A 21,013-nucleotide genomic window follows, 5' to 3' on the forward strand; every position below is an offset into this window, starting at 1 on the left:
TAATTTGTCTCATTGATGGAACAATATCCAAAAAAACTGACACAAAAATAGAATATGGAGGGATTTTATTCATTTAGACAGACATTGAGGAATTATTGCCTTTAATGCCCTAGCCAAGTGTGTTCCCCCATGAAACAAGTTTGAAGTCTTAACTTCAGTTACAGGGAAATCCAATAGTGTATTTCCACTATTAAGAGCACTAGGATAGGCCAGCAGCTGGTGCTTTATTTCTGGGGGAAGGAGAGGGGGGAGAAGAGGAACAGAACAGGTAATTACACAGTGATAATACTACTAGTGGCCAGTCTACACTAGCACTCCCACTGTTGCTAAAGCAACTGAGATTTTGCTAAAGTTGTAGTTTTAGACCTCTTTCCTTCAGATTATATTAACACTTCCCTTACTCAGTTTTATACCACAACTGTAAACCATGACGGAAAAATTTTGCCACTATCCTAGGTTCTTATTGAGCACCCCATATTGTAAAAATGGTGCACAAACCAACTATCCTGCGCATGAGAGAAGTCCGGTCTGAATCCAAGTCTTTTTTGAACCCTTCCACTGGTGAGGTTCGCCCTGAACTTGGGTACAGAGATGCATGCCATTTCTCAGGGTCCCAAACTCCATCACTAGGAAAATAAAATTACAAAACCCTTTTTAAAAAAAAGTGCTCACTTTAACAAAGACAAGATGTACGTTAAGCCACTAATCCATTATAGTAATACTTAAGCTAGAAGGGTTGCACTCCTACTAGTGATCTGTGCTTCTGACTTTTCATTCAAGGCTGCATCCAGTTTCCTACCTCAAACTGGTCCATTTACATGGTATTCTATACATCCTTATGAAGGTAGCAAAATGTGGAAGAGTTTGTCAAATATCAGTCTAAAGATAGCACAAGATATGCTAAATATGCAAAGTTGCGTGAATCATCAAGTTCACACTTGACAGTTCCATCCCCAATTTATCTTCCAAGAATAAGATTTGTTCTCTTCCAATCTAGTTGTGTTAACAGGGCTTCCTTTCACACCAATTAAAATTTTGTCATTTGCCTATGAGGCAGGTTAAGACACTAATCTGACCACTATACAGATCCCTCTTGTACCATGAATGATTTGCTCAAGCCAGAAATTCATGTGCCTTCAATCTTAAAGTGAATGAAATGAGAAATCAAAGTTGCCATAACAAATCATGCTATGTTGCCAAGAAGTTGGTAAAAAGTGTTGTTGGTTCATACTGCAAACAATTTCAAAGCTCAGTAATTCTCCCTTTTGATGCACCACCACCTTCTCTTCAAATTTATCTATTCAGTTAGGAGTTCACAGCTTCAGTTTGCTTTGTTCTTTCCAAGTTTAATATAATTGAGTTTTACATCTTAGATGTTGCAATGAGTGAAAATACTAAGCAAGCCTTTTTGAGCATCTAACAATAGGTCAATACAAGGAACTTATCCAAAGCAGTCTGCAGCTGAGGAAAGGCAATTTTAAATAATGGTCACCAAGGATTGTAGTGACAGGTGCATCAAAACTCAACACCACCTGGATTTAAATATGCATCTCGTTCTACCTAGATGCTTATCTGACTCTCAGAAGTACCACAATATGGCACAGAAGCAGTTTGACAAAAACCTTGTGGCATGTATTGTTATGTTCCAGGTTTCAACCTAGATGTATTAGGACAGCCATCAAGTTTGCCTCCAGACAGTTCTCAATTCTTAGAGAAGTCCTTTTGCAGATACGGAGGGACCAGGGAGAAAGGCAATATTAAGTGGAAATAAAGCGTTTCCCTGCCTAAAGTCTAGTTTGTGCAAGCTTGTAAAAAAAAAAAAATCTATACTATGTGCAGTTATCCTCTTGGGCATTTCTCTCATGCTACAATTTATACACCATGTAAACATACACAGGAGTAGCATAGATACCAGCTATAGAGCTAAAGATACTTTGCTCAGACTACCCCACCCTACATCCATTTTCTGAAAGGGATTAGCTTAAAACAAGCCTTGGTAGGGGACTTAAGATAAACATAGCTTCAGAAGTACTTTAAGGATTTTTCTTGTGGAATTTTTAAAGAGATTATCCTGTTAAAAATAGTCAAGTTTATTTTAAGACCTGAACATACCTGTCATATTTTTCAGAAAGACATGAAGGCCTCTGTTTAGAGTGGGGACGCTCTTTAATATCCAAGAGTTCTTCCTGGATAAGAAAAGATGCAAGTTAGTTCTGACTCTCACTTGGGTAGGATATAAATAGAAAGCAAAACTTGTTCCAAAGCATCCAGGTTTAGTTAACTTTATCTATGATAGTTAAATAATCAGTTTTTTGTTCAAAGTACAATTCAACTACCAATACTTGAAAGATTCTACCAACAGGTCCATTTTCTTATTTCAGCTGAAACAGTGCTGTCATCCTTCCAACACAAACTATATCTAGATGAAGTGAGCTGCAGCTCAAAAGCTTATGCTCAAATAAATTTGTTAGTCTCTAAGGTGCCACAAGTACTCCTTTTCTTTTTGCAAATACAGACTAATAAGCTGCTTGCTACTCTGAAACCTGTCTATATACATAATCAATGCAGATCTGCATTGAAGTTTCACTGGAATTTAAGGGTTCTCTGCCTGACAGAAGTGATAGCTTAATATTCCAGAAAAGCAGCATTAGACAGATATCAGGCAGATGGCATTCCCAAATGAAGGATAACATTAGGTTTGGTGACAGATTCAGTTTGATCAAGAGCAACAACAAGCTGCTTTGTCTAGATGCTGGGGCAGGCTTGAGTGAAATGAAATTGTTGAAAGTGATCATCAGAAACTTAAGCATTAGGTGGTACAATGTTGCCACAAGCCAATCCAATGGGAACTCTTTCAAATTGCTTTGAGGGACCATGCCTTTCTGACCATTATGATGCTGACTGAACAAATTGTTCAGAGAACCGAGTTTAATATGAAGAGTTGAAGCAGAGGATTCAGAGCTATTTTAAAACCAATTATGTGCTGTTGATGCTAGGAGCAAATAATTCACATCCCATGGTAATGCAAAAAAATTAGCGTTTGGAACATACAGATTCAAAGTTGAAGACAGAAGCAGTGGTAGTGAAACTTCATTACTTGCAGGAAACTCTAAAAGACTTAATTTTAAGTGTACCAGAAATGTATTTGGGAGATATAACTGGCCTTGAATTATTCAAGGATTTGTATCCCTCTGCTAAAGCACATTGAAAGGATTTTAAAAAAATTGGACAAATATCCTGAACCGATACAGGATACACGCTGCATAAGCTGCATCTAACACTATGGGGCTATTCTGACAGAAGCTACAGATCAACATGGCCTGAGAAGTCAAGAGGAGCTCTTTTTACTAGTTAAACTTTTGACAGCTAATTGGCAAGTAGATAGTTTCTTCTGAAAAGGAGGGAGAGAGTGTCACAATGAATTAAAATACCACATGTTCTGGAATCCCAAAGCTGTTCTAAACCACATTTGAGAATAGTGAATGAAGAATTCTTGCCTTCAGGTTTTTAGCATTGAATGTCTGAAAGAAAACTAATTTTAAAAAATCCTAAAGGACAGACTGAGTGCATTGCCAGTCAATTTACAAATAATTTTTACTCATTCAGTTACTGGGCAATTCCCCAGTGTATTCGTTACTTCCACATAAAATTTCAAGTCATGCTGCTGTATACTAGCTAAAAATAAAAGTTAAGTTTTTAGCCTATTACTCTTCAAATGTTTAATTACTGCAATGTTTAACTTTAGTGGTTTTCACACATTTCACAACTATTCCAGTCACACAGGGGTAGATTACTATCTAAACTTAGAGGTATGGTTTTACTCAACCAGAAAAAAAAAGGTTACAGTTGACATGAGATGCCTTTCCTTCATGTGGAGTTACAACTTGTTTCATAACATGCTGCAACTAAGAAAATATGGGAGAACCTGGAAACGTGTGACTACATCAAGTCCAGTACTACATTAGAAAGTAAGTGTTTTTATAAAAGCTTTGCAAAATATTACTCATTTACCTGCTGGGGCAAATATTAGTATTCAGTGATTGTAAAAAGGCAGGAAATTGTAATGCTAGGTTCACAGTTATGTTCAAATTTTATGTTCAAAGTGCTGTGAAAATATTTACTAAACAATTAGTCTCTATTGTGAAGCAGACAAGCTTTATCCCAATGTTATGATTAAATGGAGGCAGAGCAGTGAGTAATATTCGGAAGATCTTAACTCTAAACCTGGTCATTCCTCTAAACCAGAGGGGGGGCAAACTATGGCCCTTGGGCCACATCTAGCCTGCAGGACCCTTCCCTCTGGGCCCTGAGCTCCTGCCAGGGAGTGGGGTCAGGACAGGCTTACAGAGGAGCCAGCCCAACCCTCCGGCAGCATGGTGAGTGGGGCAGAGGCTAGCCCTGACCCCTCCCTTCCTCACAGTCACAGTCCCCCCAGTACCTGGGCAGCGTGGCTGCAGCTCTGGCCAGCACAGCTATTGCACGGCCAGACCTGGTGCTCTAGGGCAGCGCAGTTAGGAGGAGTTGAGGGGTGTGGGGGGGAAGGAGAGGAAGAAGGTGAGGAGCAGGGGGGTGGTCAAGGGGCCTGGGCCCTGCTGCCAGGGACAGAAGCAGAGCAAACCAGGGCCCCCCCAGCATGCTTGGCCCCTGTCCCCAGCAGCCAAGCCCAGACAGGGAGTGAGCCCTGCCCAACTGCCAGGGAGAGCAGCCAAACGAGCAGGGGAAACCCACAGGGAAAGGACTGAGCCCCCCCACCCACCCACACCACAGGTGACATGGAGTTGGGAGAGCAGGGAGGGTTGGATGGGGGCAGGGGGCCATGGGTGGGGCAGTCAGGGGGTGGATAGCAGGGGAGATTGGATAGGAGACAGGCATCCTGGGGGATGGTCAGGGGGCAGAGAGCAGAGGTGTTTGGATAGCATGCAGGAGTCCCAGGGGGCAGTCAGGGGTGAGGAGTGGGGGGGGGGGGGGCATGACCAGGTCACACCTTGCCATTTGCGGAGACAGCCTCCCCCAGCCTTCCCTACAATTTCTGTACCCGATGTGGACTTGGGGCCAAAAAGTTTGCCCACCCCTGCTCCAAATAGCACCAAGTCCTCTCTAGATATATTGTTTATACTATAAGTGGATATTGTACAATAGTTATTCATAATTCAGCATTGGGTAGAATAAATGTGCCACACATTTAAGTCTTCCCCCCTTACTATTAGGATTCAAATAAAAAACATCTACTACAGCACACTTTCTGAAGTTGCCTTTAAGATAAACTAGAAGACCAGCCATCATCTTTCTGATTTGCTCCATTTAAAGCACAAAGGAGCAGCATCACTTCTTTGGACAGCAATTTACATCACTGTGGCACTGCCAGCATTGGTTTCCGATTACCCTTACTCCTTCCCAAGTTGTTTTCATTCAGGAATCAGGAAGACAAACTGATAATACTGAGCAAGAAGGAGCCAGAAGAATAAAGGGATCCTAGCAGTAGCCAGGACATGCAGCACCAAGCTAGCCTGAAAGGGAAACTTCTCCCTAGCATTTAATGATTCAGTGCTTCTTCACACAATCCAGTCAGTCAACCCAGGGAATTTATTGCATGAGATGTGGTGAAGGCCAAAAGTGTAACTAGGTTCAAAAAAATAATTTGACAAGATAATGTAGCATAGGTCCATAAATAGTTATTAACCAAGATGGTCAGGGATGCAACTGCACACCCTGGTGTCCCTAAACCTCTGACTGCCAGAAGCTGGGCTTGGACGACAGGGGATGGATCACTTGATAATTGCCCTATTCGGTTCATTCCCTTTGAAATATGGGCCACTGGCGGAAGACTGGATACTATACAGACCACTGGTCTGACCCAATATGGCCATTCTTATGTTTTTATAAGCTTGAGGCTTGTGATGAGTGGATTTTAAAAAAAAGCATTGAGCCATCTGACAGCCACTATTAAGTTTAAGCAAATTAGAAATACCAAAACACACCTAGGGCTGAAAAGCTAGCATCTTATTTACCTAAAAAAGGAAGATTTGAGTGCAGCAAGATCATCCAAAACTATAGGACTTGATATCAAGAGCAGATGTCAACCAAAGACTGTCTAGCCTACTGGGTAACTTCCATAGCAATGTACAACTATATAGCACCACAGCTATGCTGGCATAATCCTATACTGTTGGTGCAGGCTGCATCTACACAAGAGGTTTTTCCATCAGTGTAGGAATACCACTTCCAAGTGATAGTAGCTAGGTCAATGGAAGAATTAGCTGCATTTACACTTAGGTCAACATAGTTATGTTGCTCAGGAGTGCAAAACAAAAACAAAAACCAAAAAAAAAACCAAAAACAAAAAACCTACAATTCAGTTTTAAGTGTAGACCAGGCCTGAACAGTACAAGTTGGCCAAGTTCTCTATGAATGCAAAGTTCAAAAGCAGCTACTTAGTTCACTGGTTTAGACAGAGTATGGAGACACCATAAGCTAGAATAATGAGCCTTGGGTTGTTAGTCAGGAGAATGCATGTTCTAGACCAGGCTCTCTGTGACAGACTATGCAGCCTTTGAGATGCAATTTCATTGCTGCCTCAGTTCCTTTATTTATGAAGTGGGAATAATACTTCCACTTCTATTAGTGATGGTGAGGATTAGTATCTGCACAGCACTTGGAACACTAATTGTAAGTGTTAAATATTGCTAAAACTTACACTGGTCACCTTTTGAAAAAAAAATCATATCAAAGGGTTTGCAAGCTTTCATTATGTGTGGACCAACTGCCCTCCCACTTTGTAATTATGTAATAGCCCTGCAGTGACTGTTTACATGGTAGATATTAAAATCACATTAAACAATGCTCCTAGCAGCTGGAAACGAGAATAAATAGCCATTATCCACAAACCACCACTAGGTATTCTGGACCATCAGTGGTTCAGACTAATCTGGAATCTGGTAACTTGAATCATATTATGCTTTTTACATGGATTTAAGGTGCTGTGGTAATTAGCTAAACCCCAGAAAAAATCCTTTTACTTAGGAGAACAGATAACCCATTTAAAAAAAAAAACCTCAAAGTGAGGAAATTACAAGAGATGTTAAGTTAAGGACAGATGTCAATTGCCACTAAAACTGCAGCATCAGTTGAGTGATACTAGAAGTATCCTGCCATTAGTTTAACAACTGCATCCTGATCAAAACTAGGGGCACAGACATGCCAGAGAAATTAATATTGCATCACTACTATTGTTGGTTCTGGGAATGGAGAAGCAGTGGTAGCACACTCCTGAGGCAGAGGAGTGAAACTCCAGGGCATTAGCGGTCTAGGTCGCACACATCAGGATTCAGGACCAAGCTTGGATCTTTGTTTCCCATGCCAGTGGCAACTGGGAGCAAGGCAGAGGCAAACATTTAGCTTTTGGGCAAGATGTACCTCATTGACTATCAGCCACCTCAGGCCAAACAAATGATATGCATCTACCAGAATCTGAAGGAAGCTACATACAGTACTCAGTCTTAGGGAAAACTGCTATACTTTGCACTCCCCCCCATACAGACCCTTTCAAACTACTGAGAAATGTAATACCAAAGGGGACTGGGCACACTGGCAGAACTAAAGATTGAGGGGGAAGACGTGCACAAGATTAAGCATCTTAAATGCACCCCCCTGCTCAAAAAAATTGTTTTGGCAGTTGACAAGTCATTACTGATGTAAAGCCACCAATAACCCTGCCTCATCCCAACATTTCAGTCCCTCACTTGAAGTTAACTGCATCATGGGAAAGATTGACAACGTTTTATACCCAACAGAGCACAGTGATCTGCAGACAATTAAAACCAATACAGATAGAGTGTAAAAGGAGCCCAGGTCTTATAAAAAGCAAGGATCTCTGTACACATCTTGCTAGTTCCTATTTTTTTTTAATCTATAGAAATAGGTTTTGAGTCAGTGTTAGAAGACATGCTGAAAGAAGCTAGGCTTTCACTTAACAGATGAGCAAACTTGCAAAAACCTTAGAGATTAATAAAAGTCTATTTCTTAAAATAGATACATACTTTCAAGAGAGTAATGGAATCAACTCACATCATATACTATCTAGCCTATGTAACTGCATTCTCTTCTAACTGCATCCTTTTCATTTATTAAGGCCACTTGTTGGGCTTTGTTTTATATTCAGATTGTAAACTCTCCAGGGCAGGAACCATCTTTTTAATCTGTTTGCACAGCACCCAACGTGGTTAAATCCTAATCACCACAAAAAAAAAAAAGTTTCCTCATGTCTTCCACAGTGAGGCAAACAGTTTCAGCAATGCTGCCAATGCAGAATACCAACATTAGCAGAAGTGGGCTACCAGTTTCTCCAATATATAAGAATTGGATAGTTTGCAAGTGCATGAACCAATAAGAGTATGGTGAGAACTATAAAGCTAAGCCATATATAGACAATGTCAATACTTGAAAGTTTCTTCCAAAATTAAATATCCATTAGCATCTTATGTAGGGCCTCAGCTTTCCCCTGCTTCACAACTGAACTCGCTTCATACGTTCTGAAACTGCATTCACTGCACAAGGCATCCGAGTATAGTTTATGTATTTACAAGCCATGTTTGATACAGCGATCCACATGAGATCTAAACATTCCAAGGAGATTATACTATCTTTCTTCCTAGAAGGACTCTCCTCCATGTTTGGTATGATGTCTATTTGGACCTTGACCAGACTAGAATTTAAGACATGTTATCGATCATGTTTGCCAACACATTTTAAAGCATGGTGGAGGGCAAGCATAGGTTTCAACTTGATCAGTTTAGCACATGTTGTGAGGCACAGATACTACAGTGAGGTGATGGTGTCCATTTAAGACTGCATTCCTTGTTTACACTAGACCTTTAAAAAGATGCCAGCTAATATATAGCTATATCACACCTTCAAATCCTACTCTGGACAAGGAGTAGGAGGAAAGTAGGACAGATTTTCTTCCTCCTGAAATTGATCAGTTTTAATCCATTTAAGTGTTTCTTAAACACTGAATTAATACAATTTTTAAAGAAAAAGGTTAGCTTACTTTTGTGTAACGATGAGATTTTACTGTTATTCTGTTCAAGTCAAGGAAAGCGTCACCATTTTCAATTTCTGCTATAGCCCCTCTCTTATCCATGGCTACTTGAAAGCCTTTGACTATAGACCTGATTAAAAAAAGAATTATGTTAATAAAACAGACAACACAGCTGAAGGCTTTATGGTGTACACCTTCCTTACTGCCCATGGAACAGTCATCAATTTACATTTAACATAAGAAATTACATTCCACAAAAGATATTTTTGCTGTTCGATGTGCTGGCTGTTTTGTGCCTCCAAACTATAACTGGCTGTAAAATACCTTAACAGATCTAGAACAAATATTTTAATTAATCATAGGAGCCTAGACTCCTTTGTAATTCAGAGAGCCAGCTCTTAACAGAAATTATTACAGGGACAGAACTAGAGTACAGAAGGGAAGTTTGTGAAATGAAAAAGACAGACTGGATAGCCCCCTCCCTCAGGCAGGGAATTCCTAAATGCCTATACAACCTGGCCATGACAGCCACTTGCCCCCCATTTTGTGGCACGCAGGACAGCAGACACACATGCATACCATGGAGGGGCCTGGGCCTCCAAGCCATGGCTTACAGAGCCCTACACAGAGAGGCAGTGCCACTGTTTCTGTATAGTTGCTAACACTGTATTTCAAAAATACAGACCAGTTTTCTTAGCACCCCTACCCCACCTCTCTTCCCGATAGCATCATAATCAATAGCTGCGAACACCACTTATATTCACTAGAGGTGCTTCTTGCTGCTTTTTGCAGTGCTCTTATTGTATAGAGAGGAAAAAATAGGGGCTGCCCCTCGTAATAAGGGACTGCTGGCAAGCCTAGACAGCTGACAAGGCAGCGAGAGGCCCCCAGGCTCATGGCTGGCAAGACGAGACAGAGCAGCCCCCCCCCCCCCACCTGCCCCATTGGCGACCTGACGCACACCGCGGTAGGTCTGCGACTTGTGTGGAGGCCCTCGTCCGGGATGGGGACGGGGAAGGGAAAAAGACGACCCAGGGCCGCCCGGTCTTACTGGGCCCAGCCACCAACAAACCGGCGGCGAGGGGGGACGCCGAGGCACCGGCGCAGGTAACGCCTCACCTGGCGGTAGGGGGCCCCAGCCCCGGCCAAGAGGATACTCACTGTGCGGAGGACGAGGTCCCCTCCAGAGCGCTCAGCTCCACGCAAGGCCTTGCCGCTGCCCGCGGCGTGACTTAGCCCTAGTGACCGGCGTCTCTCCCCTCCCCCCCCCCCCAGCAGCAGCGCCCCGCGCCGCGCTCGCCACACACGGCCCCCTCCCCGCCCGGCCGCTTGCCCGCCCCCGGCTCGCGCCGCCGCTACTCCCCCACTGTTCTCCGTTCCCTTCTCCAGTTCGCTCGCGCGCCCTCTCCCGATTTGCCCGACTCTCGCACTGTGTCTCTCCTCAGCCACCGTAACCGGGGCTTTCCAGCGCCCACCGCTCGCCCCTTTAATAGCCACCGCGCAGGCGCGGCCCGCTCGCCCGGCCTGGGGGCTCTCGGCTGTAATGCCTGACTGAAAAGCACAGCTTCCCGCCGTATGGCGCCTTCTCGACTCCTTATATGGAACTTCAAAAGTGAATGACGGCCTAGTACCGATTTTTTTGTAGACATACCCATGGGAGACGGATGGTTTGACGAATTGCGAGGACCCCTCAGGCACTATCACCAGCCAGCCCATGCTGCGGGGTGGGGGGGGGAGTATGGGTTAAGGGCCATGTGCACCGAAGCTGATAGACTTTTTTTTTTGACTGCCGCATTTATCATTTCCTGATGTTTTATTTCCAGATTCCCTATACGGGTGAGTTTTTACTAAGAACACAAAAAGAAAAGGAGTACCCGTGGCACCTTAGAGACTAACAAATTTATTAGAGCATAAGCTTTCGCGAGCTACAGTGAGCTGTAGCTCACGAAAGCTTATGCTCTAATAAATTTGTTAGTCTCTAAGGTGCCACAAGTACTCCTTTTCTTTTTGCGAATACAGACTAACACGGCTGCTACTCTGAAACCTACTAAGAACACAAGCTCTCTATACTAATTTCCCCCAACTGTTACTCACACCGTCCTGTCAACTGTTTGAAATAGGTCACCCTCATTACCACTACAAAAGTGATTTTTCCTCACTTGATATTCTACTGTTAATTGAATTGTCTCGTTAGCACTGACCCCCCACTTGGTAAGGCAATGCCCATCTTTTCATGTACTATGTATATATACCTGCTACTGTATTTTCCACTCCATGCATCCGATGAAGTGGGTTTTAGCCCACAAAAGCTTATGCTCAAATAAATTTGTTAGTCTCTAAGGTGCCACAAGGACTCCTTGTTGTTTTTGCTGATACAGATGTGTGAGTAGTGCTAGGTAATTTTCATACGCAAGAGAAGGGATGGGCCCCTGCCCTGCAAAGCTTGCAGCCTAAGAACAGAGAGACAGAGGTAAGGGAAGAGGAACAGGGATTTTCTATACAGGACAACCGTTCTCTTAGGAAGCAGAAATGTAGCTTTTAAGAGGGACTGAAAATTGGAGGGGACAGTCCAGTCCCAGCTCAAGTTTCTCGGCTCTGTGTTCCCCTTTGATCTGAAAAAATAAGAGAATAAAGGTAGCTATAGAGTGAAGCGTGTAGCCTGACTCCCTGCTAGACCAACTACACCAGGTAGTGATTTTAAAACAAGCCCAACTGTGCTGTTAATGATGGGTTATTTGGCAGGGCGAGTGCTTAGTTCCAGCACAGGGTTATTTTGTTGTTTGTATGTGGGGTGTTTTTTGGGGGGTGAGTTGGTGGGGGAGGGGGAGAGGGTCATGTGCACTGTACTCGCCTGTCAGGGACCCATATACACACTGCAAAATCATTTTTCATCAAAGACTTGTTTTAAACAATACCCTTTAAATCAATCCAAAATGAGGCATTTCCCTTCTCAAATGAGTGAAGCTTGGTATGTCTTCATAACAGGAGGAAAATAAGAACAGGGAATTGTATTACTTAATCTTTCTTATTCTCAGTTTTCTGGTACACCTATGCTATTAGCAAGAAATAGAGAATATATTTCCAACACCTGTTTATAGAACTTTTTTAGATGATATTCAATTAACAGCATCTGAGAGCTTGATCTTGCATTGAGTTCCAGGTAAGTGGACCCCCTAGGTCCACAGAACTCCATTTAGGGTCCCAGTTGTGAAAATTGTTCAGAATAGGAGCCCTGTTGGGTCAACTCTACATAAGTACAGGGATCTGCCTTTGTGGAGCAACTTGCAGGATTGGGGCAAAAGTCAATATCTTCAACTATTTTCCAATTAAACAGAAGATCCATATTAAATAATACATTGACATCAACCTTTATTGTAGAATGAAACAATATTATATAAAGATTTCTTACATTACAAGTCAGTGATATCTTTAAACATACATTTAAAAATGGCTACCATTTGATACCTTCCATGTACAGCAAGTTTGCCAGGCTGATCCACTCTTTGTCCACCTTAATTAGCTTATTGCGGGATGAAGACCTCTTCAGCACTGCTCCAACTGTCATACTTGAGGGTTAAGCAAGAGCCCTACAAGGTATAGTGTTTTGAAAGGTCCACTGTAAAGTAAGGCTCTTTTGAGAAACTATGACAGGTTTCAGAGTAGCAGCCGTGTTAGTCTGTATTTGCAAAAAGAAAAGGAGTACTTGTGGGACCTTAGAGACTAACAGATTTATTAGAACATAAGCTTTCGTGAGCTACATGCATCCGATGAAGTGAGCTGTAGCTCACGAAAGCTTATGCTCTAATAAATTTGTTAGTCTCTAAGGTGCCACAAGTACTCCTTTTCTTTTTGAGAAACTATGTAGGAAGACTCTATGTCTGCGCACAGACCCATTGTCTTTCATGGGATTCCACACAGTTATCGGGTCAACCTGCTGTGCAGTTCTCAGTGCAGGATCAGAGCCTAATACATGTGAGGTTTGAGGCAGATATCTGGAATCACATAGCACTTCTAGGGTTGGGAGAAAACTGAAACTGAGTGGATCAGGGATATTTGTTACAAGGGAGACATGACAGATTTTACAAATTAGGGCAGGATAATCAGGGTACTTCCCATTATTGCTATTATAGCTGTTTGCAATAGATATATTATATCTGATACAATTCTCCAGTGCTGTCAAATAGACTGGCACCTTTTGTGAACTTTAAAGTAACTAACTATGTAATCTAAAAAGAACAGTTCAACCAGGGTTTTCTTTAATGACTGTCTATGTACAAAGATTTATTTATTATTATGCATATAGATTTAATTTTTTTTTAAATAATGGTGAATGTACAATGGATTCAGGAACTGGAGTCCTGCTGAATTTCGTAGTGAGCAGAAATTCTATTGAAGTCAGCTTTCCGTATGAAAAAATGTTTAATGGGGGAAGAAGGACTGGAACAAATACACTATTAGAATAGATAACTAACAGGTATCCATGGATTTTTTTTTCTTTGTATTTGTAAAATACTTTAGATACACACTTTGAAATGGATTGCAAACTTGTTTAGTTTAACTGTAGCTTTTGTAAATATCCCTGCGTCCTAAGCTAAAATGCTATTTTGTAACTTCTTATAACACCTTAGAAAACAGGAGATAGCCATACACTTCATAAAACAGGAATATATAAGAAGGATTATATTTTCCTCTTTCTACAGCTATGGCAAAAGGTGACTAACCCAATGCAATACTGTGTCAAGTTTTTATGCTGATTTTGGACTTGATTTTGTAGCTCTCATGCCGATACATTTATTTCAATGGGAATTTTGTCTGCATAAGGACTGCATTCTTTAATATGCCTTGTGCTTAAAAAGCAAGTTTCAAAGCGATGTCATGAAGATGGCAATAAAAGGTGAGCCCAGATTAACCAAAGGCACTCAGTGCACTTGCACAGGGCCCCCCCCACACACACACACACACGATGAGGGGGCAGGGGAGGGTCCTACCTACATACTGTGGAGAGAGCTAAAAAAACAGGAGTGGGGAGCTGCACCAGCACGAAAGGACTGAAGTCACTGCAGGGTGAGTGTGTGGAGGCTTGCTCTCCAACACCCTCCCTGGTCCTCCCATCCACCTGGTGACAGGGAAGGTGGGGTTTCCTCAATTGCCACTGTGCACAGGGCCCCAAAATTCTTTATTCAGACACTGACAGATGGCTTCTTTCCTGGCAGAAACCCTGTGGAATTTTGCCTGTATTGAAGTACAGGAGATCTCTGGGTTCATGAACGGGCTTGACATTTTGGGGATCAAGCTTAGCAAATGGTCTGAGAGGGACATTGTCAAGCTTAGAAGGAAGGACACTGGTCACAAGAAGTAGATTATTATCAAGGAAAGTCATTCAAAATGACCTGCCCTCTCAAAACCAATAATAACTAATAATTAAATAATAATATAACTTGCTTACATTAGTATAGCAGTTTTCATCCCCAGTCCCTAGAGCATTTTAGTCATGTGTGCTCTCTTCCCAACTCTGCCATTGGCTGATTGTATGACCTTGTCTCTCTGTACCTGAGGTAAAGAGGGGTAATGGTTAGGTCTGCAGATGTGTTGTAAGGATCAGTTCATCTAGTGCTGAAGGTGAAGAGTTCTAAGTGCAATTAGCCGGCTACATATAGCACCTGCTGCTGGATTGGGGCTGGAGTAGGGACATGCTCTGAGTGGTGTTCCCAGAGAATGTGCCATGGGATTGTTTGAGGTTACTCAGAGCAGGACGCGGGTGGGTGCTTAAGATCATGTCCTTTGCCCGGTGGCTGCTGGGCCTTATCATTCACATACCAAATAGCCATGTGGGAGCTGGCACGCACTGAGGAGGCAAAGGAGACAGGATGGGGCTTGTGGCACCTTAGAGACTAACACATTCATTTGAGCATAAGCTTTCGTGAGCTACAGCTCACTTCATCGGAATGCATCCGATGAAGTGAGCTGTAGCTCACAAAAGCTTATGCTCAAATAAATGTGTTAGTCTCTAAGGTGCCACAAGTCGTCCTTTTCTTTTTGCGAATACAGACTAACACGGCTGCTACTCTGAAACCTGTCATGATGGGGCTTGACTGCGTCTCCTTCTCCCCCATTCCCCTCCCAGGCGCTAGAGGCCGCTGCGGGGCCGCATCGCTCAGAGATACGGGCTGGGGTCCTGCTGCTGCTCGTCTCCATGGTGATAGAGGCGGTGCGCCGGGCGGGCCTGGAGGCTGCGCTGGGGACTGCGCGGGAGGAGCCGCTGGGTCACGGCTTGGTCCCGGTTCCGCTCGGCGTCTGCCGCGAGAGATACGAGTTGCCTCACTGGTGGGGACTGGGGTCCGGCCGTGAATTGTCCCCCTGGTTACACAGCCGGGGGGGTCTAGGGCGTGGTTTGACCGCCCTCCCGGTCCTACAGCTCTGTGGGTGTGTGTGGGGGGGCACTAGGGCAGTGAGTTGCCCCCCCGGTCCTATAGCTCTGTGGGGGTGTGTGTGTGTGGGCACTAGGGCGGTGAGTTGCCCCCCCCGGTCCTATAGCTCTGTGGGTGTGTGTGGGGGGGTACTAGGGCAGTGAGTTGCCCCCCCGGTCCTATAGCTCTGTGGGTGTGTGTGGGGGGGCACTAGGGCGGTGAGTTGTCCCCCTCCCGGTTCTACAGCTCTGTGGGCGTGGGGGGGGGGCGGGCTCTAAGGCAGTGAGTTCCCCCCCCCGGTCCTATAGCTCTGTGGGTGTGTGTGGGGGGGGCACTAGGGCGGTGAGTTGCCCCCCTCCCAGTTCTACAGCTCTGTGGGTGTGGGGGGGGCGGGCTCTAAGGCAGTGAGTTGCCCCCCCCGGTCCTATAGCTCTGTGGGTGTGTGTGGGGGGGCACTAGGGAGGTGAGTTGTCCCCCTCCCGGTCCTACAGCTCTGTGGGTGTGGGGGGGGCTCTAGGGCAGTGAGTTGCCCCCCCCGGTCCTATAGCTCTGAGTGTGTGTGTGTGGGGGGCTCTAGGGCAGTGAATTGCCCCCCTGGGCCTACAACTGTGTGGGGGGGGGTGGCTCTAGGGCAGTGAGTGCCCCCCCATCCCATTGTCCCAGAGCTGTGGGGGGTGGGTCTCAGACAGTGAGTCAACCTCCCTGTATAACTTAGTCTCCTGCTGGAAGACTGGTGGATCGAGCAGCAAGTTGGTCCCCTGTCAAGATAATCCTGGTCCTGCTACTGGAGGAGTGGGTTATGGGACTGTGAGTTGTACTCCGCCTCCTTGGTCCTACCTTGTGACTGGGGAATCTAGCCATCCTGTGAACTGCTGAGTCTGTGCACGGTCTCCTGTAAAACGTAGGGGCCCCACAAGTGTTCCTGGTTACTCATAAAAGCAGCTGAGGGGATACAGTAGGGCTGAGCTTGGGCTGTGAAGCCATGACCTTCCCTTCTCCCACTTTTCAGATCCTTTTCTGGGTATGAAAAGGGAAAGGCAAATCAGAGTGAGGGGGTTCTAATGCTAGAGGCTGTGCCAGAGGAACCCAGACTCCCAGGTATTGTCTGCCATATTAACAGGATTGTTCTGAATCTATGACACTTCCCTGTAGTGCCATGGGAAAGAGAGTTTCCAGGGGATTTGTGAACTCTCACAAATGGAATGGGATTGGAATTCAAAGTGAGAAGTTGCCCTTCCCAAGAACTGTCTGGTCAATATAAAGCATTAGACTAGTTTTGTTATTAATGTTTTACAGCTCTTTAAATAGGGAAAGTACAAATACCACAGAGACCAGCACAATACAAATATCTTCATAGTAGATAGGTTACGATTATTATGTTAGAGCCAGGACTCCAAACATAACATCTTAATTGTGTTTATTACAAGGGTTTGGATCATTACCGTGTAGTTCTGTAGTATGTATGTGTGTATTTATACTATAGCATATATATGAAAGTTTGATTGAAAATGAGTATATTTAGATTCTTCAGCCCTGATCCCACAAGGAGTTCACTGTGGGCAGAGACCCATTGACTTCAGTGACTCTGTCCATGGGCACAGGGGTCTATCTTCACTCATATCACTTTGCAGAATTGAGGCCTTAATGTCCCTTTCATTCCAATCTTTCATGCCTTGCTCAGAGAAACTTTTCTTTTAGATCCTAATGCTACAGTGTGCTCTGTGGAGGCAGACCCCTGCATTTTCAGTGCCAAATTAATTTTAGTCAGACTCTGTGCTGGCTAGGGGTCCACTTGCACAGAGTTCATTACAGGATCAGGGGTTGCATTTGGTATTCCATTTTCTTCATTTGTGTTTGAGGCAGTTTCACCTGTTATCTGTTTCCTCGTATCTTGGCTCATAACTAGTATGTCTAGATACTGGGACCTAGGTTCATATAAATACCAGGATTTGGTTATACAGCAGCAGTTCTATTTAGACAGCCCTTGTTGTCTCAAGAGTTAAGTAATCTTGACTGATGTTATCATTAGGGTGTCTCAATGTTTCATCATAACTGTTGATTGCCATGGGGTTTATAAACTTAGCTTACGCTATTCCTTGTGAGTTAAAATTTGAAATAAAAGGTCACAATCTGGGAGGTATTTTTCTGTTAATCAAAACTGGGCAAAATTAGCTTTGAAATTTGTATTGCAAAAAAGCACCAGCAAACACAGAGCCTATTCTAAGGATGCCAAAAAAAAAAAAATTAAGCTACATTTTCCAAGCTAATAGTCTGCAGCAAAGATCATTTGCTCTACTTTAAGAAAGTAGTCTTTTCAAAGAGCAATAAGTCACAGTAAGTATTATGTGTCTGGCAAGATTTGATGGTTCTTGAAAGCACAAATCCAAAGGCTCTTTGACTTTAATCACCTGAGAAACAGAAAAGGAGTACTTGTGGCACCTTAGAGACTAACAAATTTATTTGAGCATGAGCTTTCGTGAGCTACAGCTCACTTCATGGAAAGCATCCGATGAAGTGAGCTGTAGCTCACGAAAGCTCATGCTCAAATAAATTTGTTAGTCTCTAAGGTGCCACAAGTATACTTTTCTTTTTGCGAATTCAGACTAACACGGCTGCTACTCTGAAACCTGAGAAACAGAGTAGTTCTCTATAAATTCACTGTATTAAGAAATGCAGCTCATTATTATAAAGAAAACAAATTAGACTTATGTACTTACTGGGCATTATCGATATGGTCTGACATCCCTGTCAGCCAATCAGACTGCTCTTTTTATATCCAGCTGTCAAGTTCTTTCATGCTTCTTATTTTTCAGTTCCTTTGTGTATGGGATCAATCAACAAAATATATCAAATTGTTTGTGATATTGATACATAGGGACCAGGTGTCACTAAAAATTCTAACAGTTCAATTGCATTATTTGACTAAACCAGTCTGTTGAGCACATAAATGTTATGGAGATGGGCACATTAGAAATGCATGTATAGGATCTTACCATGATATTTGGATATTTATTCACTGAATAAACCCATTGAAATCAACTTTATAAAATCAGAGGGTTGTGAATGTTCAGCAGTCCATTATTCTGACTGACTGAACATCTAGAAGTTTTGTATACTATTTTATTCAGGTGAGTTTGTGTGAGAAGTGGTTGGGGTGCACCTGAGAGATTATACAAAATGTATGTGTCATATGAGCACCACTGATTCACCAAAAATAACTCAAAATAATTCTTATATATTATCCTAAGGTGTTTGACTGCTAACATATGAGATTCCAGTGCAGAAAGAGTAGTGGATTTGATTATAGAGAACCCAAGATTGGAGGAAAGATGGAGAAAAAGTCCAAGGGCAGGTGAGGAATGGTGGATAGGCACTCCCATGTTAAAGGATGCAGTTATATTATTTTGTTTTTTATATCAATCCAACTCCATTGGAGCTAAATAAAAGTTGTGTTACCTGTGTATTTCGCTCAGAAGATGCTATTAACAATGTTTTATAGACATCTGTTCAAAAATTGTTCCATTATTTGTATAGATGAAGCCTCTGTTGCCTATTAGGGAGCTCAGGAATGTGTTTATGGTTCTAATGTTCAAATCTGGAGGGTGGTGGCAGTGTTTGCTTCTGGGAAGGAAACTTGGATGCAACTGGTTCAACAAGTTGTAGCTGGTCTTAAATTGTGGTTGTTATCATAAAATCAATCAGGAATGTTAAACATGGAATCCCATAACACCATTTTTAAAGTCACTTTTCAGAATGGAACTGCACTTTGACTGAGACAGACTGTTTAAAGATGACCCACAAAGGGGAAAAAATGTTTTGCCTAGTTTGGCTTCTTTATAATGAATAAAGGCCTGAAAGATTTTTTTTCAGAAAAGTTCATTTTTTCCCTACTTGTTTTTCAATTCAGGGCTCATCTGCATCATCTTTCCTGTAAGACTATATGGAACACTGGAGAATTAATAGGATTGTGACATCACAAGTACCAAGAAACAGGAAGGGATTTTTAGTCAGATTTCTTAAAACTATTATTATTATTTTATTTAATTATTTAAGAAAAACATATTTAATTCACATATCTGCGCACAGCTAGGAGAAAGGATCTTTTTGTGAAAGATTAAATGCCTCTTGCCCTTTAACTGAAGGTTGAGAAAGCTCCCACTTTAGTACTCTAGTAGGAAGCTTTCAGCAAAAATAGGTAAGAAAGTAATAGGTGGTAATATTGTTGTTATTATTCTGAAGGTAAAAAATAAGCAGAACAACAAGTTTAAATCCACCTGAACAAAAGTTTCAGGACTTTGTAAATATTAACAAAGTGAAAGAGAACACAAACCAATGTTCTTTCTTTTCCATGTCACCTTTAAAAGAAAGAGGAAATATGAATGGGATGATTGCTCTTGGACCACTGTACTCCCATCACCATGTGTTACTGCAACTTTTGGGGAATGACTGAGAAATTTCAGGAGACTGTTTACTGAGCATGAAAATGAATCAAATGAAACTTTTAAAAATACTGTCTGCAGGCGTTAACTTTATATGTGATTTTAGTGTGATACTTTTGTATGGATGAGATCACATAGACATTAATGTCTGCTAACTGTGAATCTGACCTTACAAGTGATATTTCTTTGTCTCTTTCCTTTTAAGTTTAAGATTTTTCAAGAGAGATGCAGCCCAGAAATTGCATACTCCCAAAGTCCATACATTTGGACGATCTGTTACACCCCAGCCTGGTGGGAATCAGTGTTGGAATGGGAGTCATCAGGTTCCGTATCGGGTCACATACACCTGGAACCGAGGTGGGAGGTTAAAAGAACTCCGTATCAGGTGATAGTGAAAGCTGTGCTCTGTATGCTTTGGTTTTTTAATCTTACTACGGAAGGGAGCATTTTCTAGTGGTTGGAGCAGGGGACTGGAAGTCATGAGACCTGGATTTTACTCTCATATTTGCCATTGATTTGCTAAGTGACCTTGGGAAAGTCACTTATCCTTTTTGTGGCTCAGTGTTTTGGGCCAAGGTGCTCGAAGCACCACAGGCCTGGCAGGAGTACTTTGAGAAAAACGAGGCTTACGCACAGCTGTGAGTTATTGTCTTTATTGAAAGTTAGTGACCCACCCACAACGGGGACTCCAAGCGTTACAGTCACAGAGGTGGGGAACCCAGCACACCGGAGCTTTGCCTGGGACAGAGTCCGACGGAGGGGCAGACAGTCAGCATTAATAAGCATTACACAAAAACAGCTCATAAATATAAAGTTGGGGGCTTTTTACTATCTAGCAAAGGGCCATGCAAAGCAGCTGTGTCCTTCAAAAACTATTTTTTACAATAACAAAGCAGTTATGTCCTTTAAAAGCTATTTTTATTTTACAATAACAAAGCAGCTATCTATGTCCCACAATAACCTCTTGGCTTAAAAAAGCAAAAATTCCCTGGCTAGGCCGTAACAAAGTCTTCCGCAGTCCCTTACACTCAGTTTCTCCATCTGTCAAATAGGACTAATAATACTCACTATTTTTGATTTCCAGGGGAAAGGTGCTCACTAAATACAAAGTAGTACTATGAGTGTCCTCC

At 42.8% G+C, this 21,013-nt stretch overlaps 2 protein-coding genes across 20 annotated transcripts in view; one reads left to right on the plus strand and one right to left on the minus strand.

Annotated features, from left to right (window-relative positions):
• EIF4ENIF1 (eukaryotic translation initiation factor 4E nuclear import factor 1) overlaps nt 1–10,602 on the minus strand; it is a 38,564-nt gene extending 27,962 nt beyond the window's left edge. For 9 of the 13 annotated variants that reach the window (XM_043498047.1, XM_043498044.1, XM_043498042.1 and 6 more), the window contains exons 1-4: nt 10,520–10,597; nt 9,047–9,167; nt 2,113–2,186; nt 499–626 (exon numbers count right to left, since the gene is read on the minus strand). In XM_043498047.1, the coding sequence (XP_043353982.1) occupies nt 499–626; nt 2,113–2,186; nt 9,047–9,139 (295 nt within the window). In that variant the 5' untranslated portion in view covers nt 9,140–9,167; nt 10,520–10,597. Of the gene's footprint in view, nt 1–498; nt 627–2,112; nt 2,187–9,046; nt 9,168–10,198; nt 10,349–10,519 lie in introns of those variants that run through there. The other 4 variants (XM_043498050.1, XM_043498049.1, XM_043498052.1 and 1 more) reach the window with 2 other exon arrangements.
• A 139-nt stretch (nt 10,603–10,741) lies between these two features.
• Nucleotides 10,742–21,013, plus strand: part of SFI1 (SFI1 centrin binding protein) — a 59,116-nt gene continuing 48,844 nt past the window's right edge. Inside the window, exons 1-4 of one of the 7 annotated variants that reach the window (XM_038373668.2) lie at nt 15,225–15,361; nt 16,454–16,542; nt 18,693–18,796; nt 20,089–20,268. In XM_038373668.2, the coding sequence (XP_038229596.1) occupies nt 18,711–18,796; nt 20,089–20,268 (266 nt within the window). In that variant the 5' untranslated portion in view covers nt 15,225–15,361; nt 16,454–16,542; nt 18,693–18,710. Of the gene's footprint in view, nt 10,874–15,224; nt 15,362–15,723; nt 16,211–16,232; nt 16,252–16,453; nt 16,543–18,692; nt 18,797–20,088; nt 20,269–21,013 lie in introns of those variants that run through there. The other 6 variants (XM_038373660.2, XM_043498040.1, XM_038373659.2 and 3 more) reach the window with 6 other exon arrangements.

This window comes from Dermochelys coriacea, chromosome 15 (genome assembly GCF_009764565.3).
Source record: "Dermochelys coriacea isolate rDerCor1 chromosome 15, rDerCor1.pri.v4, whole genome shotgun sequence".
In the NCBI taxonomy this organism is placed as follows: domain Eukaryota; kingdom Metazoa; phylum Chordata; order Testudines; family Dermochelyidae; genus Dermochelys; species Dermochelys coriacea.